This window comes from Podarcis erhardii (genome assembly GCF_964252035.2).
Source record: "Podarcis erhardii genome assembly, chromosome: 4".
In the NCBI taxonomy this organism is placed as follows: Eukaryota; Metazoa; Chordata; class Lepidosauria; order Squamata; family Lacertidae; genus Podarcis; species Podarcis erhardii.
Window position 1 is genome coordinate 27619342 of NC_138508.1, and position 16349 is coordinate 27635690.

General features: G+C 40.4%; 1 protein-coding gene across 2 annotated transcripts in view; it reads left to right on the plus strand.

The window, feature by feature from the left end:
• Positions 1-16349, plus strand: part of PAN3 (poly(A) specific ribonuclease subunit PAN3) — a 60175-nt gene that overhangs the window by 37680 nt on the left and 6146 nt on the right. For both annotated transcript variants that reach the window (XM_081860219.1, XM_081860220.1), the window contains 10 exons: positions 1979-2226; positions 4288-4392; positions 6123-6180; positions 7288-7449; positions 7742-7858; positions 7952-8053; positions 11419-11584; positions 12422-12509; positions 14332-14471; positions 15541-15670. In XM_081860219.1, coding sequence (XP_081716345.1) covers positions 1979-2226; positions 4288-4392; positions 6123-6180; positions 7288-7449; positions 7742-7858; positions 7952-8053; positions 11419-11584; positions 12422-12509; positions 14332-14471; positions 15541-15670 — 1316 coding nt within the window. The remainder of the gene's footprint in view (positions 1-1978; positions 2227-4287; positions 4393-6122; positions 6181-7287; positions 7450-7741; positions 7859-7951; positions 8054-11418; positions 11585-12421; positions 12510-14331; positions 14472-15540; positions 15671-16349) is intronic.

Consider the following 16349-nt stretch of genomic DNA (forward strand, 5'->3'; position numbering starts at 1 on the left):
TGGCTAAACAGGTTTATATTTGCAGTGTGCAGTATGCAAACAAGTTCTCTAGATAGCATAGCTCTTAACTCCATGTACCATGGAAATAGCATCTCCGTTTTTCATGCTGCAAAGCAGCTGCCTTATTCTCTAGTGCAGACAAAAACTAGTTTCACTTTCAAGTTTGGGGCAACCAGCGACGTTTATTTTAAAAAGAGGTCTATTGTCAGACCCATCTTAGGGAAGCAACCTTAGCCTGTCTTGCATGATGGGAAATAATTGAGGGTTGAGGAGGAAAATTAAGCCTCATAGTTTTATCATAAGTAGTTACCTTGAAAATATGAATCTGCCTTAAATGAAGTCCATTTATCTGCATAGTCCAGTGCTGTCAACTCTGGCAGTTTCTCTCCAGGATGATGCCTAGGATTTTTCCAAAGCCTTTCTGCCCAGAAATGTCATGGATCTTAAACCTGGATCTTGTTCATACCAAGGTTTTTCTTTAGCAGTGAGCTATGGCTTTTCCTGTGTGCCTCCTCCTTTCTGGGGCAGCACCTCATGCCTCATACTGCTTTAAGAAAGGGGCTGAGAAGCTTCTATGAATAGCACACATAGTGCTTTGAATCCTACAGTTTGTTTTTATTTAAATTTGGAAAAAACACTTAACATCCATAATCGTAGTCACAGGAAACATTGTAGTTTTATAGTATGTATGTATGTATGTATGTATGTATGTATGTATAAATAAATAATAGATTGCACATCATATTTTGTTTCAGTGCTGAGTAAGTAGTACCTAGTTAATAAATTTGTCTTGACACTGAGTATAGTATGGTTAGTTTGCGTAATCATTGCAACCTGGTGGTGGTTTTTTTAAAAAAAAAAATATTCTGTGTAGGTGTCTATATAAATCGTTACAAATTATATGGCACAGACCTCAGTATTTTCCTTTCAGATGATTCTAGTTTGGTTTAAATAAGGCGTGGGGAATGTTTTTAGCTCCATGGGCCAGATTCTTATAAGGATCTGCCTTGCAGAGCAAATTTGACAGGTGTCAGTCAACTGATACCAGGGAATTTGGTGCTTTGAAGTCCCAGGATTTCAAAGCAGGCAACAAGGCTGTGAAAGTGAAGGCTTCTTCCTTCCTTTTGCAGGAAAAACCTTTCCTTTAGCAGCGCCTTGCTGTCTGCTACATGCACAGTCAAAATGAGCAGGTTAGGGGGCATGATAGTTGCCTGCAGGTAAACCTCATGTACCCAGACCAAGCAGGATCCCCCCCTCAATACATCAGCCAATGCACCAAGCAGAATTGCCCTCCTTTCACATCAGGGTGGTTTAAGCAAGCGGGCAGGTGGTTACAGTGGAGAAGTAGAGCAGACTCTTCTCCCTTACCCTTCTGCCACTGGCTCTTCTTAAAGACAAAGTGCAAGTTACTCCAAATAGTCCTTTTACAAAGGGCTTTTATCACTGCTCATCAGTGATGAGCAGGGATTAAATCCTGCTGCTTTGGCTGCATGATCCTGTTCCTTGCTTGGGAATAGGCCATACAGCTAATGTAGGAGGAATAAACCATCTCCTCCCATCCATCAGCTGTCCAGTGGGTGACGTGGTTTGGAGTAATTGGCCTGACAAGCCAATCTTGGCCCACCAATTGGAAGTTCCCCATCCTTGGTTTAAAGAGTACTGTGGCAGTACCTGGCGCTTTTTGTCTGCCATAGCAAAGTGGCACAATTAGATGGAGTTGTAATTGAATAGCTTGAAAATGTTGCAAATATTTGCTGCTGCTTTTCTTACCCTTTGGGCAAAAGTTGTTATCTTTGTGGCTAACCATTTCACTTGAATCTTACATGTAAACTGGGAAGTTTTAAAACACCTTGTCCAGCTGTCCCAAGTCTGTTTTTATCTGCAAGGAAATATACCCCCCACCCCAAGCCTTGGAGTCTGTTATGGCTGCAAATGCCTTTTCACTGCAAGTCTTCTTTTTTCCTTTTATTTTCATAAGGAATGTCATTGTCAGCAGGATCTTCTCCCCTTCATTCCCCTAAAATTACTCCTCACACGTCTCCTGCTCCTAGACGAAGAAGTCATACACCAAACCCAGCAAATTACATGGTGCCTACTAGTGCCTCTACGCCAGTTACTAATGCTGTCTCCCAGCCGCCAGCTGCTGGCCAGGTGATTCAGAAGGAAACTGTGGGTGGCACAACCTATTTCTATACTGACACAACTCCAGCACCTGTAACTGGAATGGTGAGAATTCCGTTTTATTTATGAAGCTCTTTGTTATAATCCATAAATTAATGCTGGTATTCCATATAGTAATTACCACATTTCCAAGCTTGATTTGCATCTTGGCTGTTACTGTTGACTGCCACTGTGGCTTCCTTTTCTGTCTTGCAAAGCTTTCCTATTTGCACACAGTTGGAGAATAATTTATATACTGCCCTTTATCTCAGAATATTATATTTTTAACTAGTAAATAATAAAACCACAGGGCAGTTTACAGTATAAACACACAGAAATACATAACATACCAACAAACTAAACAACCTGCACCCAATAGTTCATGAGGCCATAGACCATTTAATTAGCCAAAGGCCTGTCAGCAAAGGAATATTTTGGCCTGGCACCTAAATATTTGTAATGAAGGTATCAGATTAGCCCCCCCTGGAGAGAGCATGGCACAGAGAAGGGCTTGGATGATGATCTCAGGGTCCAGGGCAGTTTATATGGGGAGAGGCGGTCAGAATAAACCATGGTTTATCATGATGGGAATGAACCTACATGAGCCTTGGACTTAAGTCCTTTCCTTTCCTCCACAAGTATGGCTGCAAGTAAGAGTGGAAGTTTCCTATTTCAATTAACTTTCATTTAGCATCCTATCCAAACCCTAAACTGGTCAATAATTATGGTTTGAAATTGGCTTTTTCATACAAAGCTTAGGTTGAATGATATGAAAAACTCCAGAAGCAGAAATGAAAGCTTCCAAACTCTTTCATCTGTGTAGTGGAGGAGTACATGAGTCTGAGGCTTGTTGAGTCTCCTTCCTTTCATGATAAACTGATTAAAGAGCAGCGTGGGGAGAGCCATAGGTCTGCTGTCGATCACATGCTTTTGCATACGCAATGTTCTAGGTTCTGTTCCTTACATCTTCATTTAAACTCTTTCTAGTAGGCAGGGAAAGATCTCTGGCCGAGACCTTGTTGCCTGCCGGAGTAGGCACTAGTAGACCAGAAAGACCAATGATCAGATTCTGTAGAAGGCAGTTCCTTTTTCTCAGAAGAATTACACAGGCGGCTGATGTATGAGTAAGCCCTTTATTAATGGGATGAATGGCATAGAAATCTAAGAGCCTAGACTAGGTGGCATCAGAGATTCCCTCTATGTGAGATTGTATGTGCAGCTTTGTTGGCTTTTTATTTTAAGGCCATTGCCCCCTAAGAAAACCAGACATGCTCTCTGACATGGCAGAATCTGTTGTATCTTGAGCCCTTAGGGCAGGTAACAGCAGCGTTTGGCAAACTTTGTGCATGACTTGGGTAGTTTGCCACCATGATGCTTTCATTAGAATGTTAGATACTTTCTTAAGTATAAGATAAATACATCCTGTTCCGCCACCCACTCTGTTAGTCTTTATAGTTTATCTTTCTATCTATCTATCTATCTATCTATCTATCATGTTACCCCACTGTTCAGCTCTGAGAATCTAGGCTAGTGACACTTAAAAGAATTAATGAACAAGAACAGCATCAGCTTAAAAAAATTAATTTCAAATAATACAACACAAAAAGTTGAGTAAGTATCAGCTTAAACTAAAATTCAATGAAGGATTAAAGCCCGGGCTTGGTACCAATAAGTTTCAGCACCATACCTCCTCCATGAATGGGGTGTTGCTACCACTGAAAAGACTCCCAAGCTGCCACCTGCCTTATCTCCCTAAGCCAGGGGCACTCTGAGAAAGGCTTTTGAGGATGGTTATAGGACATGTACAGGCTTGGGGTGTGCATTTTATGTAGCCCTTATTACCTAGCCAGATTCATATTCCTTGTGTTTCCTCATGCTGACCCTGTACTAATATTTTGCACACTTTCCATACAAACTTATTTTTCTCCCAGAATTTCAAGTTTGGATTTTGAAAGTAATTAATTCAGATGCTGATGACTTTGCAGCCGCAACCATAAGTATGCACCCATAAGTATGCTCATACTTTTTTTGATATGGCTTCTGTGGAACCACTTCAGAGGGCTTTTAAAAGATCTCATAACTTTTCAAATCCTAAAAACTGTCTGTTCCAAATTTTATCTTCAATAGGTGTTCCCAAATTACCACATTTATCCTCCAACTGCGCCTCATGTTGCTTACATGCAGCCAAAAGCAAATGCACCTTCCTTCTTCATGGCAGATGAACTCAGACAGGTAAGTTCTTTCTAGTAATATTCTAACAGATTTCCTCCCACCACAAAATTTCTCTGCCACCTTCCGCTTGCCCAAAGTTATCTGCAATGCTGTATCATAAAAAAAGAACTTTGTTTCTGAGAAAATTAATGAGATTTAAGTAAGCAGGTGAAATAGGTATATAAAAACAGAATTGATGGTTTTGGGGATATGTGTCCTCTTTGGCTGCAATCTTATGCACACTTGCTTGGGAGTAAAAATACCTCTTATATTTTACCTTTGCCAACCACACCATGGCAGAAGTCTGTGCAAAAGTTATTCTTGTTAACAGCAGGCCTAACTTTTTAAAGATTTCCTACACACACAGTATTGGCAGAACAGATGGTGAATCAATTTGAAACAGGGTTGGGTTACTGTTTCCTCTCAGATATTGTTGGAATACAACCCTTATCATCCCTGTCTGTTGGTCATGCTGGCTGGGGCTGATGGTATCTTTGCTACAAGGTGACTTTTTCAAAGCCATCCATGGCATGGAAAATGCCTTATTAAAGAATCTTAACCCACTGCCTCTTTACCTTTTCCATATCTGCTTTTTGGAGTGGGCTGCCACGTATGTCTGTTCTTGCTGTGATAGTTGGAAACCTTAGGGCTCTTCCTGCAGCATTGCAATTTGTTTTCCCTACCTCACTGCACATTTAAAGCACTTTCTGTCATATCAGACTCCATCTTGCGAGACTGAGTTAGAACTCAAAATCATCTCAGTAAATTGGAAACATTTTCAGCAAAAAGTAGAAACTTAATAAGGACAAATGCAAGTCTCTTCTTTACTAGAAACAGATTGCTGCCAAAGAAATGTGGGTCAGTCAAGTAACAATACGGAAAAGGGCCTTAACCTTAGTTTAAAACAAAGTTTGCCTAAGCATCACTACAAGGCTTTGCAAAATAATCACGAGGGATATAAAAGGTGACTTCTGTACTCTGTGCTGTATTCTGATTTGTTGAGACCTTTGGATTACCATGTTCAGTACATAGTTTACTTGCCTGCTTTTTACTCATTAGAAGTCTAATGGAGGACAGGTCAGCCTGGGCTCCTTTGGGAGGAAGGTCAGAACAGAATTTTCATAAACAGAGTTCTGTCCTTCCCCCAGCAGCACACTCACTTTCCTGGATGCAATAATTCATTGTTTATCATGAATTCAAAGCCACTCCTGATTGCAGTGTGATAGAAGATAGGACTTGTTAATGTCTGCCATTGAGCAGAGAAGATTGAGAGCAGCTTCATTAGTGTTCAGATGAAATTATGGTTGCCCTGAGAAGGATAGAGACTGGCAATGTATATATGGGGGACAAGAAATAAAACTTGAACTGCAGTCTTGGCTAGGCTTTAGAAATACCATTCTACAATGAAAGAATAGCAGAACCTTGATTCAGATTCCCCAGGATGCAGAGGTCTGTGGTGGAGTTACCTGAAGATCAGGTTTGACAAACAATTTGATGGGGCTGGTTCAGGCGGGTTCAGTAGATGAACTGATTGAGTGACTATAGGATCTCTTAAAGGTTGCTTCCAGCCATGTCCTTAGACAAGGGTAGCTTTAGTTAGGGATTCTGCTTCTATAAGGGGGTTCTGATAGTCCAAGTCCTTTTTCAGGTCTGTTTCTATGGTTTTGTGATTAACCGAAGCAGCATATAAGAAACAGCAAACTAGAATTTCATGTCCTTATTGGTAAGACTGCCAAAATGTATTCCTATAGGAGCTGATCAACAGACACTTAATTACAATGGCTCAGATAGATCAAGCAGATATGCCTGGTAAGTAACTAAAGATCCTGAATTTAAATTGCATTTTTAAGCCGGTCTTTTGCTTGCTGTGTTTGCTACTGCAGTTAGATATATGAATAATCAATTTGCATATTAAAGCAAAGCCATTCTGAATACAGGATTGACTATAATCCAGTGGAGTCTCTGTATTAGGTTCTTTCAAGCTCCTTTTCAATGCATTTATTCAGTAGTGCACAATCCAAACTTTCCTTATTTATTTCTTTAAATAATTTGTATAATGCAACCCTGAGGAAATGTTTGTTACGTGGATGACACAGTCTGTGAAAATAAGTACTGTACAAAATCTCTCGTGCTTCAGTGGATCTCTTCTGTCTTTTATTTGTTTTTCTTCTTCAGAAACAAAATGCATCATATTTGAAATTCAAAGTGATATAGAACAAAAAGTTTTGCAAAATCACATAATAATAACATATGAAACTAGGTCTGCTGCAGACATGGCTGGGATCACTCCTTTGGGGTGGCCTTTCTGAATAAAAACGTCTTCAGTTCCTAATGAGTGCCAGTTACTGCACTTGATTTAGATGTGAACTGCTATACTGAAACTCATCAGGGTGCTCCCAAGACAAATTTAACAATGTCTCTGTGCATAAGGCTCTGTCAGGTCTCAGATTTTCCCATTCAGTGCATCAAAGTGTACAATGTCTTCAACAAGGCAGGAATAAAAGCTTGCCTTAAACTGGCAATGTAAAATTAAAACTCCCTTAGGGTTTACACACTCAGGTTTTAGATTTTTGGTTCTTGTCCTACTCTTCTCCCATTATGACCAACTGGCACCAAGCACACTATTTCCTACCCCGTCTATAAAATATGTGAATCAGGATCTTAGTGCAAATACTGAACACACTTTTCTTCAGTATTGCAGATTTCTGGATTTTCCAAAGCAAACCTGCGTGTTGTGGTAAAAGTTGTATAGGATTTGCATCAAAATTTGTTGTCAGAGCTTTGTTACAGTCTTCTAAACCTGTGTGTGTGTGTGTGTGTGTGTGTGTTGTCTTGTCATTGAATTGCTTTGTCTATAATAACTCTTTTCTTCATAATTTTAAGTAGTGTCTAATGTATTTCCGTAAACTGGTTTAGCTGTCCCAACAGAAGTTGACAGCTACCACAGCCTTTTCCCTTTGGAGCCAGTGCCACCACCCAATCGGATACAGAAAACAAGCAACTTTGGGTATATAACATCATGCTACAAAGCTGTAAATAGCAAAGATGATCTGCCATATTGCCTTCGGAGGATACATGGTGAGGGAAATTACAAGTTCTCATATTTTAAAATTCAATTCTACCAGTACTTAAGCCTCAAAACATTTGTGTTTCTTTGTCGATAAACCTCAAACTGGATTTAAAATCAGATTGTTCCTTTTAAATAATGGAATGGAATTGGGTATGGCTAATAATCCATAAAGCAGGCTATGATCATATGTGTGTTTTTTGGGTTGTGTCTTTTGCTAGCACTCTAGTACTTTAGAATAAATGTGAAAGCGACATTAAAATAGCCAAAAATCTTTGAAATGTGAAAGATTTTCTTTCTCAGGTTTTCGTCTTGTTAACACAAAGTGCATGGTGCTGGTTGACATGTGGAAAAAAATCCAACACTCAAACATTGTCACATTGCGAGAAGTATTCACCACTAAAGCATTTGGAGAACATTGTAAGTTTCTTATTTTTAAGATGTTAGCCAATCGTATTGGAAGACTTGCCTCAATTGCATAGCTAATTCTCACCTCGGACTTTCTTTGAAAAGCTCTTGTGTTTGCCTATGACTTCCACGCTGGAGGAGAGACTATGATGAGCAGACACTTCAATGATCCTAGTGCTGATGCCTATTTCACAAAAAGGAAGTGGGGTAAGGCCAGCAAATGAGATCTATGTTTTTGTTTTTCCAGTGGACAAAAATTAGGGAACTACAGTTGAAGTATTGTAACTTTGCATTGTACATAGATTTGCTGCAATTTAGGCTTCTTGACGTCTTCAGAACATAATGTATACATGGCAGTTGTGCTGGTTATTGCAAACTGGTTTTGATGCTGCATTCACATTGGGCTTTCAATACTCTATTTGTAATACTCTATTCCTATAGGTAATATAGTTTGCTGGATCAGGCTGGAGGACATTACTCTCTTAGGGTATGACACCCCCCTCTAGTGATGACAAGCAGGGTCCTAGAAAGTCTTTTGCCTCCAAATGGGTCACCTCTTTTCCTTTACAGCAAAAAATCTAAAGGAAAGGGGAGAGAAAACAAAGAGCCCAAAGGGGAAAGTCTGCACTGACAAAAAGGCATGGGGAGGGAGGTATCTTGCACTGAAACCCCCACGTTGCTAGGGGGCAAGAGGAAACAAAGGGAAATGAGAGGCAGTTCAGACATGCTAAAAGAAGATTCTCAGATTTAAGGCAAAAAGAAGGCCAGCAAACAAGCCAGGAAGAAGAGGAGGAGTTGATAAGGACTTTTGACTGTACAGTGAAAGTTCTCTTCCCTCTTCTTTCTCCATTCACCCCATAAATCCGATCTGAGTTTCTCCCAACCCTTTGGAGCTTAGTGGGTTGAGTTCAGTTGCTTGCAGTGTGGCTTGGGTTGTGTTTTTTTTTTTGGGGGGGGGGAGTCCTAGGTTGTTGGGTCAGGTTAGCCATTTGTAATGGTGGTGTGGTTTTTTTAAAAGAGGCATTTGTACAAAGGGCAAAACTTACAGAACGTAACTGTGTGTGTGTGTGTGTGTGTGTGTAGAAACAGGGTTTTGTTGTAATTTTCTCATTTCCCTTAATTTGCATTTGGCAGCACAAGGCTTTGTATTAAGATAGGGTCTCTTAGTACATTGTGCTTTAAACAGCTTCATCACTTGTTAGTAAAACTGGTATTTGACAGTTAAAGGAAGAGAATTGTGGTTACATGGTGGTTTTTCCACATTGTATTCTGCTGTCACCATGTGGTTAGACTTTTTTTTTTGCCTTGTCATTTGTTAACACCATCAAGAATTTTATTGTCTAGGATGTGGTATAATAAAGTTTTCTGACAGATGAATGAAGGCATAACAGGTTCGGTTTATTTCTGCACTAGACACCTGTGAACCAGGGGACTAGTGGTGCCCCGGTTAACATCCCTTGAACGTGGCAGCCCCTGTTGGTTTGAGCAGGAAGTTGCTTATCTTCAAACCGGAACAAAAACCCAAACCACTAGAGTGGAGGCAGGGGGGAGATGCAGAATTGAAAGCAAACATTTAATGTGATCAGGCTTACTGAAAGAAACAAAATCCATTTTTTAACCAGTCTCTAGATGTATTATTGATTTCACACAACGGACTAAACCAGTTTTCCACAAATCCACAGCAGATTGAAGGCAGCAGTGTGTGTTTTCTAAATTGCTGTGTTTTGTAGTTACTAAAAGTATTTCCTCATTCAGTATCGCTTGTGTAAAGATCTTCACTTTTGTCAGGCTAAAAGTAGAAAGCTTATTCCGGAAATGCTGTATTTCTGAATGCACTTGAGAGGCATTTGTATGCACATCTGTGTGACCCATCAAGGTCGGTTAGATTATAATTGTTTGAAGACCCTCACGCAAGTATGGCAAACTGGGGGGGGGGGGGAATACTCCCTGTAGTTAAAAATGCACTTCAAGGGGGTTGTTGCAGGAGAAAGGTCATGGCAAATAGTGTGTTTGCACTGCAAAGTAGCTAAACTGCTCTGGTAAAAAGGTAAAGATACCCCTGCCCGCACGGGCCAGTCGTGTCCGTCTCTAGGGTTGTGTGCCTATCTCACTTAAGAGGCCGGGGGCCAGCGCTGTCCGGAGACACTTCCGGGTCACGTGGCCAGCGTGACGAAGCTGCTCTGGCGAGCCAGCACCAGCGCAGCACACGGAAACGCCATTTACCTTCCCGCTATAAAGCGGTACCTATTTGTCTACTTGCACTCGAGTGCTTTCGAACTGCTAGGTGGGCAGGAGCTGGGACCGAAAGACGGGAGCTCACCCCGCCGTGGGGATTCAAACCGCCGACCTTGCGATCAGCAAGTCCTATGCACAGAGGTTTTACCCAGAGCGCCACCCGCGTCCCCCCAAAACTGCTCTGGTACCAAACACCAAAGCTGCTCTTCAAACCTGGGGTACTAAAGAGCTATTTGTGGGAAGTGATCCTTGAGTGGAATTCCTCTTGAGGGCAATGTGCATGATGCATGCCTTTGAATCACAACTCAGTTCTACATTGTATTTGGGCTCCATTATTCACAGTTCTGGCGTTAACAAACACACCCAAACACCATTCCTTTTCTTCAGAACTCAAGTCGTATTAACCTGCTTGGCTATCTTTGAAAAAGATGGGGAGTTTTTGAAAGCTAATAGCTGTAGTATATTGCCAGAAGTACATTATTTCCTCAGCAAAGTGCTTGATTCATTGAAAGGTTCTTAAAGGGTTACTGTCAAGCAACAGTCATGAAACAAAACCCTAGGACGAAAAACGTGAAGCGTTCCAAATCTACTGAGTCATAGTATTTGTTGCTTGTGTATTTGAGCATATGTTTTAAACATGCGATGGGATTTGGGTTCATTAACTTGGATACCTTTTTTGTTTTTATATGGAAATACAGAAACAACATTGCTTCTGATGTAGTATGAATAAGGGCTTTGGCAGTGTATGTTTGCTTCTTTTGCTGCTTGCCTGGTACATTTGAAGAGCCCTGCTCGCTCTCAGGCCAGTAGCCCATCTAATCCAGTCTGACATAATATATAACTAGAAATGCTTGTGATAAGGTCACAAGCAGGGCATGGTGCCAGTAATGCTGCCCCTTTGCTGCCATCCAGCAACTGGTGCTCAGTGGCACACTGCCTCTAACATTAATATTCTGCTAAGCCATCTTTGCTAATAGCAATTTATGGGTAAACAAATGTATAATCCACCTTTAAAGCTGCTTAAGCTGGTGGACGGTGCAACATATTGTGGCAGCCAGTACCAAAAATTAATTATGATACACTAAGGGATTGTAGCTGCACAATAAAATTCCACCTTTATACAGTCTGTCTTACTTTTAGTACAATTAAAAGTAAAACAAAACGGCAGTTGTAATTGGGTTGGGTGGGTTGTTCTTACAATTGCCAGTTGCTTTGAAATAAAGCAGATAATGATTTTAATTAACTAGCATTTTGAAAGAACTTTTGTATTCATTATCCAAACACTTACACAGCTGAAAGTTGTAGATTTCATTCATTTTCTCCCATTCTTCTGATAGGTCAGCATGATGGACCTTTGCCACGGCAACATGCGGGGTTGTTGCCAGAATCCCTGATTTGGGCCTACATTGTGCAGCTCAGCTCTGCATTGCGGACCATTCATACAGCAGGATTGGCCTGTCGGGTAATGGACCCCACCAAGATTCTGGTAACTGGAAAAACAAGGTAACATGAAACACGTTTTACCATTGCATTGTTGATAATCCAAGGTGGTGAAGCCAGCTAAATTTTAGGAACATAGATGCAGAGCTTCTCCCCAAGGGCAAGCTTGTTTTGGAGCAAAAAAATAGAAATGGCGCTATTCCCCTAGTTTGTGAAAACTGTAGTCACGAAACCTGCCAAAGTTCAATTGAACAAAGCCAGAGGCTATCATGCTAGGTGATTTTACATTCATTTTAAAATACTGGATAAGTCTTGTCTGGTTGTAGCTGTTTTTTTTCTGGCTGTCCTTGCCCCTTCCTGAAAGTATGTTCTGTGAATTTTTTTTTAAAAAAAGGAGAGAGCTATGATTTTTGTTTGTTAGAAAAAAAATGATTTGGAAAGAAGGCCACCCAGATAGTCCAATTCTGCCACTTGCACGTTTATTCTCACAGTCAAAACACTGAGAGTGACAGTCCATGTTTACTTCCACATCCCACCCCCTTATCACTCTGATTGGAGGGCCCCCAGAAAATAAATCACCGTGATTCAAAGCTACACCTGTTCATCAGAATGAAAGATCCCCGACAGACACACTCAGAAACTTAGGGAGTCTCTTACCCGACTCAAGACACCTTGGCAATGCTCTGAGAACCTTTCCTGCATCATCCCAATTTTCCTCATAATTTGCACAGAGTCAGTGCACCCTCATTCTACCCTCACAGATTGATAAACCATTGGCATTAATACCCGTTTGTTGGCAAAACTTTGCTGATGTAACTAAAGAAGTCGCAGAGCAAGTCTAACAAGCAGACTAAGGAGTTTTATCATTCTCTTCTCCTATATAATCCTCCTCCCGTCAAGGTTGCGAGTGAACTGCGTTGGAGTCTTTGATGTGTTAACATTTGATAACAGCCAAAACAATCCCCTGGCCCTCATGGCCCAGTATCAGGTAAGATCACAATATTGTCCCCTTTACTTCATGTTATTTGGTTAGTGAATATTCATCAATGATTGCATTATTTTTATCTTGCTTTTCCCCTTAAGAACATTTGGTGTTGACATGTTTTTCTTTACTCTGTACGTTTGCTTTCTTTGAGAAGTGCAACTGGATGAACTTTATTAAAACAGCCTCCTCTACTGGTAGCATTAAAACATAAAAGATTTGCCTTTGCATATAGGCAAGGACTGCCGTTCATTAGTTGCCATTACAATTTATGCAGCACTAGCAGTGCTTTGATGTTGGGAAAGATTGAGGGCACAAGAAAAAGGGGACAACAGAGGACGAGATGGTTCGACAGCATTCTCGAAGCTACAAACATGAGTATGACCAAACTGCGGGAGGCAGTGGAAGACAGGAGTGCCTGGCGTGCTCTGGTCCATGGGGTCACAAAGAGTCGGACACGACTAAACGACTAAACAACAACAAAGCAGTGCTTTGCAAAGTTTTGGAAGTCCCTGCCTCTGTAATGAACTTACAATCTAAGATAGAGAGTGCGTGGAAAACAGATTAGAGCAAAGGGTAGTGAGGAATACATTTGAATCAGTGATATCAAACTTGGGTATATTGTGCATAAATTAAAAGAAATGTCTCATCCTTTCTAAAACCCTCTTCAACAACAACCAATAATGGGAGATGGGAGGAAGTCTAGCTGATTCTCAGAACTAAAGAAACACCTTAGCTTTGTCAACAACAATCACACTAACTTCTTCCAGATGGAATAGAGAGCAAGCAAGTTTGCCATAAAACCAAGTTGTTTTTTCTTCTTTGTCCTTAACTTCCCACTAAATGAAAAACACCTCAGTCCAGCCGGTAAAGCACAATATATATTGTTACGTTTACAACTGTTTTACATGTTCACCTCTTTGTTTGGAAAGGATTTTCTTCACCTGTTGGCAGAAAAGTGAGAGGGCTGTGTAGGTAGGCATACATACTTTAGGAAAATAGGGCCAATTGTAGGACATCAACTTTAGGAAAATAGGGCCAATTGTTCCTGTGAAGTACTGCATTCAAAAAGCCAATTAATTGTTTTAGGACTTAAAACTTGAAGACAAAGTGTCACAATATGCTTTTGCAATCCATATATTTGTAAATTTAATTTTAAAAAAATCTGAAAAGAATATTTAGCTTTCCAAGGTATGTATAGTTGCTTGAAGTGTAAGTTAAGGGAGAGGGAGGGAGAAAGGAAACTGGATGTTGGGATTGATGGAGAATAGTGAATTGACCTGCTCACAGCCCTAGTAGCTGATAGTAAGTGTTCTAAAAGGTGAATAACGTTTGTGGGGAGGGACACATGTCCTGAGGTTAATGTGCTCCCTGCCTTGCACTGTATACTTTCGGGTGGAAAGAAAGAGAAAACGCCATGGTTCTCATTCTCCAAAGGCCTCCCCCTCTTAAACAACTATTTAAATGCGCAGATTCAGGGCTGGCTGTCGGCACCAAACAAAGCCCTCTAGCTTTGCATAGCACAGCAAAGAAAAAAGTATCAGAACAGAAAAAATGAATTTTCTTCCTCTCTCTCCTCCCCCTCCATAGTGATGCAAATTGGGTAAAGGAGAGAGTTTTAAGTGGAGCTGAACTTGATTATATGGCATCATATTTCTTAAAAGAAACATATGTGATGAAGTGGTTTGTGATAATTTTTTTCAGTTTTGAGCATTATGTTAAACTGGTCCCATCTAAGGTATTCTTATCTCCCCCCCGCCCCCAATGCTAGGAAAGCTAATGATATTCTACTGACCCTGGTTAGACTTATTTGTTTACTTTTCTTTAGCAAGCAGACTTGATCTCCCTTGGGAAGGTGGTGTTGTCTTTGGCTTGCAATTCTCTGGCAGGAATTCAGAGGGAGAATTTGCAGAAAGCAATGGAACTGGTGACAATCAACTATTCCTCTGATTTGAAGAATCTTATTTTGTAAGTTACTTTGAAATCAACTTATTTTTAAACTAGGCTAAAACGTGCCAGTGACAATTTGCTTACGGTTTGTTCATGCACATTGTTAAATTGGAAGTGGCGGTTCATGGGATGTTTCTACATCAAATGTGTGTGCACAAGATCCTCTCTTCCGTGATTAGTTTGACCTTGGTACAGCACCTATGTGGAAGGATTTCTGTATGACTGTTCAGATATAGAGGGATGGCGGTGAGTGGGGAAGGTATAGGAAGAAAATTAATTTACCCTCCTAATTAGGAACGTTGTGTAGCTGAATCTCTTGAGTTACTGTTGACTTGTGCTGAAATTAGCATGAACTTAAAAAAAAAAATCTTGTCCTTAACCTTGAACTTAAGCATTTTTCAGATCCTAATATATTTGTTGTTAGTAAAAGACAGAGGGCCTTCTCGGTAGTGGCGCCCACCCTGTGGAACACCCTCCCTTCAGATGTGAAGGAAATAAGCAGCTATCCTATCTTTAAAAGACATCTGAAGGCAGCCCTGTTCAGGGAAGTTTTTAATATTCAACACTATACTGTTTTTAACACTTGATTGGGAGCCGCCCAGAGTGGCTAGGGAAACTCAGCCAGATGGGTGGGGTATAAATAAATTATTATTATTATTATTATTATTATTATTATTATTATTATTATTATTATTATTATATCGGAGTTCAAATTCCCATTCTGCCATGAGGCAGTCACAACCTAATCTGCTTTATAATATTGTTGTGAGGATAAAACTTTGGAACCAGGTGTGCTGCCTGAAGTTCTTGGAAGAAGAACAGGATAAAAGGAAAAATGGAAAACAACTTTGCAGTACATCATCAGCCAGTCACATAAATAGAGCCTCGAATGTCACCTCCTAATGGTGCTACTGTCTTTCACATAGCTGCAGTGGCGTTAAATGTTCTGTATATGAAGTAGAGCTTTGTGCCATATTTTCGCTTTTATAGATTAATAAAATTAGCGTTCACAGATGGAACCTCTTTTAAAAGAAACTTATTTCTTTAGCCCTGTTTTTAAAGTAACTTTTAAAAACTGCCTTGTTAGGTATTTGCTGACTGACCAAAACAGGCTTCGAAGTGTAAATGATATCATGCCTATGATTGGTGCAAGATTCTATACTCAGTTGGATGCTGCCCAAATGAGAAATGATGTAATAGAAGAAGACCTTGCAAAGGTAAATGCGAAGATAATGCACATTCATCTCTATTTTCTTAGGGAAGCTGATATTGCCAACAGGTTCCCAAAGTCTGTAAATGTAGTACGATTGAGACCTGCCCATCTTGCCATAGGGTGATGTACCCATCTCTCTCCCCCCCCCCCCCATTGCTGTTTAAATGATAAGGCATTTGGGAAGATACTGTGTTACAGATCAGTGGTTTTCCAGCCTCAGAGTCTCCACAAATTTCACTTTGATCCATACATATTCACATACCTCATTGGCTAATAATCCTATTTAGTGGAATGGTAAAGCAATTAACTTGTGCCCATTTTAGAAAGGCAATGGTGAGATGCAAGGTATCTCAGCTAAGATGCTAACTGGCTGGCAGTGTTTGAAACTCCCATTTTTCTAGACGCATTTTGAGATAGGGAATTTCATTAGCATGAGCAGTTTCTGAGCTTTGGACGCAGTACTGCATGTAAGATTTCAGATTAAAACTGCAGAGTGGAAGGAAAGGAGGACCTTTTTCTGCTTCCCCACTTCCAGCTACTCTATGAAGACTGGAGGAGAGACCCTCTTAAGAATATTAGGGGGGTGGGCAGGGGAAGGACTAGACCATGTGAAAAGTGAACATAATATTTTAGCGGCAGTTCATTCATTTTCAGCTTCGTATTCTTGTTATTAAAAAAGCGGG